Here is an 11,202-nt window from a genome sequence, read left to right as displayed (position 1 = left end):
TTATATTTGATGGGGTAGCAAATGACAAACAACAAACACACAAAAAAACAACTGCCTAGTATGAATAAACACATAATGACAAACACCATACAAGTCAAATATGCTGTTTATTTACATCAAGATTGCATGCAACAAATATAATTCATATTTACCGACCATTTAAATCAGCTCAGAAAAAAAAAAATCACCATTCAATTTTATAAGATGAATTTAGTCTTCATAAAACAATAAAAGAAACCCTGCACTATAAATGTTTGAATAGCAACATGCACAGGGCATGCTATATGTACATATAATTTAGTTATAAAGTATTTACATTGTTGCTTCATAGCAGAGTTAGTCATTTCACATTTTTCTCAACGCCTTTTTCACCACAAGTCAGTTTCCATTACACAAAAATTGACTTTCACTCTTGTTATTTCATTGTGTAATTACTATTTACTCCCATTACCTAATTGGATAAAAACTGATTAACAGCTGTATCCAAATGAAAACAAAAATCAATCACAGATTTGAAATTTTAAACAAAAAAAAAAACTCAATGCTAGTAATAACAAGATACAAAATAAAACCATAGCCTTCAATGTTTTAAAAAAAAAAACTTTATTAATGGACAAAGATGGGAAAAAAAGTGTAAAATTTATGACATAAAAAAATGTAATCCTCTACATGATTAGGGAGACACTCTGCAATACTTGGTTGAATAAATAATTCATGGTTAAAAAAAAATCTTTATACAAAACAGTTAAACCAAGTAGAAACCAAGCAGTATATTTTCATTGAACAAATTCTCTACAACATTGTGATCAAACATTAGAAATTGCACTTTCTAGTAACCACTATACTACAATAGAAACAAAAACTAATCACAATAGTTTTTTTTTATCTTTAACCGATGACGTATTTTTTTGTAATTTTTAAAATCAGACTAAAGCCGATTATAATAATGATAATGCCAACTTGGAACAAACAGATTTTGTCTGTCAGATGATCTGTCATGTCAACTTTTGTTGGGTACCTCAGCTGCTCAGTTAGAAAATGTAGTCAGGTGTTAGTTGAGTATGTTTCTGATCTCTTTATGTATATGACAAAGAAAATCCACATAGGAGCTAGTTGAGTTCATTCCCTTGTCTTCTACCAGGAAGTGGTCAAACCAGGCCTGAAGCTTGTCCCTCTGTCTTACAATGGTCAGCTGAGGACAAAAGTTTAACCATTATCTAACCTGGATGTTACATAATGTTACAAGTAATGTACCGTTTCAATTCTTATTGGTCCATGGGGCATATTGTGGTCAGCACTTTGCCCAACCAACTTTACTTTCCCTAATGTGAGTGGAATACCCATAAGAGCTGGGTGGACTCAGGGACATCATATGAACTCAAGCACAGGATCCGAACTCGAAACTATGTTGTATGTTATTTACATTTGCATCTTCATAATTTGTAACCTGTTTAACCTTATTCCATAACTGTTAAGTGTCAATACATTTAATAATTACAATAACCATTAAGATAAAGCTAGTAAATTTTATTACAGATAATTAAGTTGATATGAAAGTTGTACATATCACAGAATGTATACATTTCAATGGTTAAGTCATGAAGTCAGTAAGGGAAAAGCTATGCCATTGATGACTTGTGGTTTTAAGTACACATACCTTAAGATACCTTGACCTTTCTTCCCTGATCTTAGCTATCAAGTCACACAACCTACGTGACACTGGATTGTCTAGCTGGAGCACCTTCACCTGCAACACCATCAACAAAACTCATTCCAGTTCTGACACAACATTAAAACATTTTATAAACATTGTTCTTTTTAAATAACTCACTTTATCAATATCAACTTGGGCAGCACTCTGCACTGCAAATATTTTTTGGATCAAATCAGGATTCACATTATATCCAATCCACAGGAACATAGAGAGACCATTCTCTGTTGGGGGAAAAACATTGAAAATGAAAGGAAATTTAAATAATTGCGAATAGTTGTTTTAAGTAAATTTGGTTGATTGTCTAAACATCAATGTAAACTTCAATGGAAATTTCAACAAACCTAATAAGTATATGCCGGTGTCTTCCAGTCTTTCAATGGAACATCTAATTGCTACTGGCATGTCATTTGATTCCATATCAAGTGTGTGCTAAAACAAAAGACAAAAATTTTACAAAAATACAGTTACAACTCACTGACAGGATAAATTCTTTCAGAAAAATTCATGTGAATTTATAAACACTACACACATTTAACAGAAAAATTACCGTGAATTTATGAACACTATTAGGATTTAAAAGTAGTAGCACAGCAAGGGTGGTGAAGTTGTATAAGCAGTAAATTCATTACATTTGTTGTTTCATTTACTACAAACTGTTAGGTATGTAAAACAGTGCAGAACAGCAGAAGTGCATATTTTGGTGCCTGACTACTACTGTCTTCGATTAAACACATGACAGTTAGCGCTTGCAAATGATGTCACAAGAAATTATTGCAACATTACTTCATACTATGCAGGTTTTATTTTTATTTTTCATACTCTAGGCATATTTCTAATTCGATTTTTATTCCTCTACCTCCTTACTATCACCACACAAGTAACATGATTCATCAACAAGGGCATAAACAGAGCCTTACTAGGCAGCAAATACCATAGCTAGAAAGCAATAATATTATTTTATTCATCATTACAACCTACAGCTTTTATTCATCTTTACAACCTACAACTATGACCACATTAATGTTAAAAAGAAATATCTCCCTCACTAGCAGGTAAGTGATAGAAGAAAAAAAATCTGAATAATTAACCAGACTTACAAAAGGCAGAAGTCTTGGGTAAAAGAAGACATTTGACAACTTGACATCCATGCCATTGACCAAATGCATCAAGTAGCTCCTGTCATCTGTTGATATCTCAGAGCCTCCAGATATGCTGTCATTCTTGATGACGCAGTTAGAGTACAGAGGCAGCAGCTTCATGCACTCAGGCAACACAAGCTGACCAGCAGAGGAAGGGTTGGCGCAGTTTTTACGATAGCATGCCAGAATTTGAGCCACTTCGTTCATGATGTGTTCTCTTACTTGTTTAGGGTTAGCGTTCAGGCTCGTTCTGATTGCTGAAAGTATTTTTAAAATGTATATAATATAATATCAATTTTTTAAGAAAGTACTAAAAATTTCTTTTTAAAACTTTTAACTTAACTAAAATTATTAATTTTTGCTGGGGGTGATTTGCAACCGTCTAAAGAAAAGAATGAAACTACAGCATATATCAACATTTAGACCAACTCACAAACAAAGCAACTTTGACCTGAGTATTTACCTTGTTTAGCAAAGAAATTAATGAGTACATCAAGCTCACAGCTCCTGAATAAATCTGCCATTTGAGCACAGCAGTTAAGGGCAAGGTTCTGGCACCTCAGTCTTCTCTGTCCACCTACTGTGGTGTACAGCACAGCGACCTACAAGAGAATACTCACATTCAAGTTTCTCAGACACTTTTCTCTAGTTTGGATACAAGAAAAAGTTACATGACTGTAGGTATAAGCTAGAGATAACTATACAGACCTGTATATAAGCACCTTCAGCTTCACTAAGCTTGTCGTCATGTTTGACTTCCAGGCAAACAGAAGAGTCGCTGTCAATAGATGCCATTTCTACATCTGTTGTATTGGCCATAAAAAAGTTGCCATAGAAATCAACTGGCCTTATACCTGATGAAACAAATTATTGGGTAGAAGATAGAATTTTATGTAACTCAAGATGTAACACATCAAACATAAGTCAAAATGCAACAGTAATTTATATCTCCTTGAATGCACAGGCAACTAAAACAACATTTATTTAATAGGTTATGATGCAACTGTTTGGTTTTTTTAAATGATTTTCAAAGTTGATGTTGCCAGAAATTATTTGTGAAAAAAAGAATGAATATGCCTTTTATAATATATACATAATTTAAGGTTATTGAAAAAATATTTCGATAAATATTTTCGAACCTTTTTTTTAGCTTTATTTTAATAGTAGTTAAAGTAAAATATTTTAAGCAATTTTTATTTTTTAATTGTAAATTAATTTATTATTTGTGGATTCATTAGCCTTAAATGAATAAGGATGTATTATATTTCTTCTAAAATAAATATAATGGTCAAAAAACTTTTTTTTGCTGATAGCATCAGACTGTTTTTTAAGCCCAAGGCAATAAAGTTAGGACTAACACAAGACTAACAACTAACTTTGACTTTCATAAAATCTGAATGAAAAGAAATCTATTTCTGGATGAGAAATGCTTAGTACCATCACATTAGTGCAAGAGTCAAGAAACTCACCAGTGCTTGTTCTCACTCTGAGAATGGCATCAAACCCTTGTGAGCGCTTTACAGAGGTCTTCAGATCTTCAATGAATCTCTCACCATCCAGGTCAGCCTGTTAAAGATAGTACAAGATTGTTAACATACAAAGTTATACCCAGTGCAGGCAAACAGGTTTGATTGAGAGCTATAAAAGAAGTTAAATGTACTTTTAAGCCTTGCTAATGAGTGAGGTTTGTGTTTTTGGGGGTCTTAGTAGTCAATATCAAACAAAGTACACTATAGTACATTTGCTGAATTTAAAGTAAGAATTTTAAATATAAAGATGGCTATGAGCCAATATACTTTCAATTCAATATTATGATCATCTCATAATAATTTCAGGATAAATTCAACAGCATTTAAAACCAATTGACAAATTACTTTTTTAAAATCTAGCTACAACCAGCTCTAAAAAGGTAGGTGATTATCTTTTTATTCTAAAGTATAAATGTAAAGGTGAATAAACTGACCTGGAAGTAACTATATTTGTAGATATTTCCCGCTGTGACTCTACAGACATCTGAGATAGTGGCTACATCAACATAATGGTTGGGGAACAAGAACAGATCCACACTACAACCTGCAGCTACACATTCTGTACCAAGCTTGTGATAAAAGTTGACCTGTGGTGTCAATACAGTCTGAAAAAAAAAGATTTACATAAAAAACACTGAAATTTCAAGATTCAAGTTTTTACAATAAATTTTTGTAAAACCGAAAACACCAGCTGATAACTGTTTAAACCAAATATTTTAGCCCCAGACGACAGCACAAAATCTAACTGAACTAGAGTACAACTATGAGTGAATTTTGTTACTCTAAGTTTGTAACGGATTCTGGAAGGTAAGCACAGAAAACTTTATTTACGTTTATATTACCTTGTCACCAAAGTTAAAGTAATGATTTAGAAAGAATCCAGCTTTGACAGTTTTACAAGACAAAGTTCAGAATTATTCACCTTCTCTTTTTCTGTGCCTAAGAGTTTACGATCATCCCTGTTTTTCAACTTTCCGGGTGCTTCTGCAGTAGGGAGCCCAGTGTGAAATATGTACAATCTGCCAGCCCTGTCTGCTGACTTGAGAGCATCTAGACCTGCTTGTATCACCGGTCCAAGAACTATCTCTGTTTCTTTGGACTCTGCAAACAGTTGGGGGATCTGAGACAACAAGCTGAAAATAAAGAATAGATCTCATGTCATATAGGATACAAAATATCCTGAGCAACTGGTTATACACATATATTCATACAGATAGTTCCTGCACTATAAGTGTAACAATAAGGTGTAATGTTAAGTATGAGATTTAAGTCTTAATATCAGCAATATATTATGGCTAAAACTTGAAATAAAATTAATATTTTGCAAATTCAGAGGGTGTATAAGGTTAGTACTTCAAAGTAATATCCAATATAAAGTTAAATTTTGGGATTGTGAATTTACCTGTCAATCACACCTTCAGATTCAGATAATTTAACCAGAAAACCATCTACCAGTGGTACAAACATGTCTTCTAAGTCAGACACCACCATCATTTGAGGCTGCGCTAATGAACTCTGTAGACACAAAAAATATATTAGCACTTAAAATGTTTATCATATAAATACACTTCCTGAAAACTGAAATTTTTAAAAAATTAACAGATAGTATCTAAAAAAAGGACTAAATATTGGATGCATTAAAATATCAAAACATCAATAAAAGCAGTTAGACAGCTCGTCTTTATTTGAATCTATCTTTTTAACAGTTAATGACACTACATCAGTCACTTCATACCTTAACATTGTAAAAGTGCAGCTCTTTGTGGTATGTCACAAAACCAACTCTTATTTCTGATTCAACAGCACCAGTTTCTCTAGATAAAGAGAAAACAATGGTTAACTCAACTCAATTAAAGAGGTAGCTACAATTATAAAAGCCTTATCAAACAAAACAGTGTACAAATTTATATATAAAAAAATCTTACTTGGGTAAATTGACAAGAATCTCAGATTTTAATTTATCACAAATAAGTTGGGCAAGACCACTTTTTATACTGTTGTAAGAAACATCTATCATAAATATAAATGCAGGCTCCTTTGGGGGAACTCCATTCTGAAAAAAATTAAACTTTACTGATTTTAAACTGCTTTTTATTGCTCTTATGTAGAGAGAATATATCTGTTAAGAGAGAGCATTTTCTATGTGCTGCTCCACATAGTTAAAATGCTATTTAGTATTTCTGGCAATCATGCCACACTATTCCAACTTTAACCCTTTCAGTAAATACTGTATAAATTAGAAGGGAGCAGCCAGTTGAAAGCAATGTAAATACCTAAACATTAAGAACAATGTCACAAACCTTACAATAATCTTTAGTTGCTACAAACTCATAAGAGCCTAAGCACAACTCTGCTCTGCTGTAGCAATCCACCCTACGGCCAGTATGGTCCAAGTGTGCAAAATATTCATTTGGTACTGGAAAATTAATGTGACATTTTTTTTTTAATTTTAAAAATATTTAGCTGGCAATTTATAAAAGAGCTTATAATTCAAAATTAAAATAGATCTGTCATAAATATATTTTAGTGTTATTGCTGTAAATTTTCATACCATCAGTGGCAGCTCCACAAAAAACACACTGAAATCTCCTGCCTCCATCAATAAACTGCATGAAAGGATTCATGTAAGCCTTGCAGCGCTTACACCTGACAGGGCCTAGTTCGCCAAGGTCAACCAAAGGTGGAGGTTGCTGTTTGTAAAAAAAAAATTCCCACCATTCAAATTTTTATCCTGTACATTTATTGTATTAACTTTTTTTTTGTAATAATATTCAAAGTACTAAAATTGTATGTATCATTAAATCATACTTCTTGTGGGTCAAGCTCAGAAAATGGTGTCAAGGCAAGTGCAAAAGGTATGTGGGCGGACTTAAGCATATCAGCTGTACAAGGTACATTGTACATGGTAGACCGAATAAATCTTGGACTGGCATTACCTGAAAGATGAGATGGTCAGGATCAGCTAAGCATAATCAAAGATCATAGGATAATCAGTCATTTCAATAACTTGTTACATATGAACAAAACCAACTGTAGGACAATCAACACTTAAAACTTAAATATAACCACACATATCTAACCTTGGTCTTGTGTTATAAAATTTGTTGTTACTAGAGGTGGAACACTTCCTTTAGTTCCTGTCTGGTAAAATCCAGATCTGTTTCTTTTATCATCTTCAATCACTTGTATCTAGAAATATTACAAAATTCTATTTGTATTATTTAAATAATTTTTTTTTTGGAAAAATAAAATTTCCAAGAACTAAATAGATATTTAAAAAATATATTTAATCAAAAAATAATCAAAGTTACATTAAATTTCGTAAGTACAATTTTAAGAACATTATGCACTCACTGGACTAGGCATTTGATCAGGGTCCAGCCGCTTCTGTTGTTGAGGTGGCTGCATAGGTTGGGCCTGCTGGTTGGGATAGCCCATCTGTTGGGGTGTGTAGGGGGCAGAACCTGGGAACTGGCCGACGCCACCCTGAGGTGGAATCTGACCAGGTGTGTTGGGTGGGCCACCTTGTGTTGGTGAGTGTAGTGATTGTCCAGGAGGGGGCAGCATACCTTGGGTTGGCATATTGTAATTAGAACCAGACATAGGTGTATACTGTTGCTGCTGCTGTTGTGTAGGAGGTGGCATTTGCCCCTGAAAACTCCCTGGCTGCTGGCCTATCTGAGGGGGAAGATGTCCTGTATTACTTTGAGGTGGAAGCTGTCCCTGACTTGCCTGGGGTGGAAGATGACCCATGTTAGTTTGATTGGGGTACTGGTTCATGCCTGGTGGAGGAAACTGGTTGGCCATGTGAGGTGGCTGACCTAAGGAAGTGGGAGGCAGACCACCAGGTGGGCCAGATGGTGGAGGAGGGTGACTTCCTGTTGGGTTGTAACCCATACTGGTGGGTGGCGGCATACGCTGACCTGGATGACCCATCCCAGAAGTGGGTGGCATACCACCTGTCTGCAAACCCATACTGTTGGGGGGTAACGAACCCATACCAGATGGTGGAGGGCCCATGCCTACTGATGGAGGGCCCATGCTGACTGGTGGAGGGCCCATGTTAACAGGTGTAGGGCCCATGTTGACTGGTGGAGGGCCCATGTTGACTGATGGAGGGCCCATGTTACTTCGAGGAGGAGGGCCATTCATTTGATTAAAACCAGGACGAGGTGGAGGTCCCATTGAGCCTGGTGGTGGTGGCATACCGGGTCGAACAGATGCTTCATTCAAGTTCATGTTGTTAAACTGTTAAAAAAAGAAAATTCTGATTGTCACAGTTTCAAAGACAACATGCTATAACTAGTATTACAATTTAGGTTTAGATAATTATGGTTTGCCAGTACGATTATTGTTTTAAAAATAGCACTTATGTTAGTACCTGAGATACTGGTGGCCCTGATGCCAGAGGATTGGGAGGTCTAGTCATTCCAGGACCTGGTGGAAATCCAGCTTGGGGTCCAACACCAGCTGGAGGAGTTCTGAAAAACACATTGGGAAAACAATATATGAAATGAAATTATATATTTTAATACAACTATTTTTATAGATTGCAGCAATAAGTATGAAAATTTAGAGTGACTTATCAAGTAAAATAAAATTGTTACCCCTGAGGTGGATACTGAGGTCTCATCTGTGAACCAAAAGGTGGGCCATTTTGAACAGATGGAGGTCCAGGTTTTCCTGGAACTGACTGACCATAACCTTGACCTAAAAAAAAATTAATAATTTACCAAACAATAAACTTCAGGCAAAATAAAATTAAAAGCTAAAAATGTAGCAACTTTTATAAATGTCTAATAAACTAGTTAAAACAACTTGCTTGTTTCAGGTTGCCAGTAACACAAACGTATTTATTTGTACCTACTTAAGTAATACAGTTACCGTCTGATATGGGTAGGGCTAACTAATTGGATTTTGATAATTAAATGTTTGGAGGATTTACCTGGCTGTAAGACCCCATTGAAAACTGGAGGCTGTTGAGTTCCAGGAAGACTGTTAGAAGGTGGAGGTCCTCCTGGATATGGAAACTGCCCACTCATTGATTATCTTTTGGTTTCGGTTATACTAGAATAATAATTTAAAAATGAATGTTAGTAGGCCTAAACTCAATACACTGATTATTTGGTTTCCAGAAAAAACCACACATACTAAATAAATGTGACAGAAAAATAACCCAACAGAAAAAATAAAATGCACCAATAATAATCAATCCTTGGAAAGTAACCTAAGTCCTAAATTAAATAATATAGACGTGTGGGACCTAATAATCTAATAATAAGTAAATTACTTTAAATTTGGCATAGGAATATTCTTTAGCTAAAATGAGCTAAATCTACACGCAAGGCCTTATCTTGAGAACTAATTCCTCTTTGGATTGTATACCTTTACAACACAGGCACAATAGTACTAGATATACAAGTATTAGTAACAACAGTAACTAAAACAACCAAAAGATACATATTTGGTCTACTTCCTACTAACAAGATCTAGATCTAGCTCTTTAAATTTTTTTTAATTTTAAAAGCATCCTTCACTACTAGTCTCTAGATCTAGATCTAGATCTAGATCTACTCTACAAACTACAAACAAAATTTATTTTAAATCAACTTGCAGCTGACCGTAAACACCAAACAATATAGAATACCAGTGAATGTGAGTATATAGCAAGTAGATTTAGATATAGATCTAGACAGCAGTCAGTTTTGTACTGTTTTGTTTTGGTTGGAGTCAGAGTGAATCAGCAATCAGTGCCTGGTTGGTAGTGGTAAGTCTGAGATCTAAAATTGAAAATCTAGTTTTGTGGGCGGTGGTTACCTATTAAATACGTCAGTTGAGTTTTAAAGTTTATAAACGTGTAATTAGAGGTGTAACCAGCATCGATGTAATGTATATGTAAATTTTGTATACGCAAAGAAATACTTACTTTTCATACAATTCTTATCATTATTGCCAACGACAACAAATTTAGATACAAATTCCACGGACACTTTGCCACGTACGGGAAGCTGTATTTCACTTCCGTACATGCGTATTCATGCCACGTTGACAGGATCTATTGGAATTCTGGGATTTTTCATTGGGAATTCTCAATAGAATTTAATGTTTCCGGTAAATAGATAGCCCTGTATCTATTTTCGCTTTTTGTTTCATCAACAAGGGAGTTAACAGAACAGTAGTTACCGCTATTATCAGATTCTTTCAGACATCTCTTGGGGTTAGGGACAGCGCCCCCCCCCCCCGCCTTGAAAAATAACAAATGTATCATTTATATAGTAAATATCTACTTTAACCGCTGGAAATTTAAGCGCGTCCCCTCATCCGAACGAATGTTTCAAGTCCCCCCCCCCCCCTTTCCGGAGAAAAACATTAACGTAATGCGTAACGCCTTCTTTCTTGATCTTGTTTTCAAATATATAGATCTAGCTAGATCCTGCTTAGTCTGTTAGCATACATAGATTCTATTTTCCCAAGTTTAGTGTTGGTCGAAGACATTGGTTTGTTTTTTAAGACATTTTCAATTTCTTCGGGGGGGGGGGGGGGGGGGGCACAGGTGCACCGACAAAACTACCAACGACAAATCGGCCCCGGACAAAACAACTCAGTAAAAATAGGCCCGACATATTGGTTGCCGCCACATGGGCTCCCGTCATATTGACTCACGATATATATATATATATATATATATATATATATATATATATATATATATATATATATATATATATATATATATATATATATAGTATCCAGACATTTAGGCTCAACGTATATTAATCCCCCCCCCCCCGGCATAGACGTAGCCATTTTTTCCAACCCA

At 34.9% G+C, this 11,202-nt stretch overlaps 1 protein-coding gene across 1 annotated transcript; it reads right to left on the bottom strand.

Annotated features, from left to right (window-relative positions):
* Positions 1-88: 88 nt before the first annotated feature.
* Positions 89-10,428, bottom strand: LOC131940517 (protein transport protein Sec24C). Its single transcript, XM_059299183.1, has 22 exons — positions 10,309-10,428; positions 9,328-9,449; positions 8,990-9,092; positions 8,764-8,863; positions 7,737-8,630; positions 7,463-7,571; positions 7,191-7,318; positions 6,934-7,072; positions 6,683-6,798; positions 6,308-6,435; positions 6,118-6,196; positions 5,785-5,897; positions 5,305-5,515; positions 4,817-4,987; positions 4,323-4,419; positions 3,562-3,707; positions 3,317-3,455; positions 2,812-3,110; positions 2,056-2,143; positions 1,832-1,935; positions 1,658-1,747; positions 89-1,192 (listed from the first exon to the last, which is right to left on the bottom strand). Exons 2-22 carry the CDS (start codon positions 9,422-9,424, stop codon positions 1,052-1,054), a joined length of 3,492 nt encoding a protein of 1,163 aa, XP_059155166.1. The 5' UTR covers positions 9,425-9,449; positions 10,309-10,428; the 3' UTR covers positions 89-1,051.
* Between the last annotated feature and the right edge of the window lie 774 nt (positions 10,429-11,202).

This window comes from Physella acuta, unplaced genomic scaffold, assembly GCF_028476545.2.
Source record: "Physella acuta isolate Inbredline_101_S28 unplaced genomic scaffold, ASM2847654v3 ptg000320l, whole genome shotgun sequence".
Classification (NCBI taxonomy): Eukaryota; Metazoa; Mollusca; class Gastropoda; family Physidae; genus Physella; species Physella acuta.
Note: the sequence above shows the minus strand (reverse complement) of the source record. Positions and strands in the feature narration are given on the sequence as shown.

What these genes read in the sequence shown, in the direction of transcription:
- LOC131940517 (XM_059299183.1), bottom strand. Translation starts at nt 9,424, where the DNA reads ATGAGTGGGCAGTTTCCATATCCAGGAGGACCTCCACCTTCTAACAGT. An exon ending in CAGGGCCACCAGTATCTCAG is followed by an intron (nt 8,631 to 8,763) that starts GTACTAACATAA and finishes TTTTTTTAACAG; the next exon opens with TTTAACAACATGAACTTGAA. An exon ending in CTGATCAAATGCCTAGTCCA is followed by an intron (nt 7,572 to 7,736) that starts GTGAGTGCATAA and finishes TAATATTTCTAG; the next exon opens with ATACAAGTGATTGAAGATGA.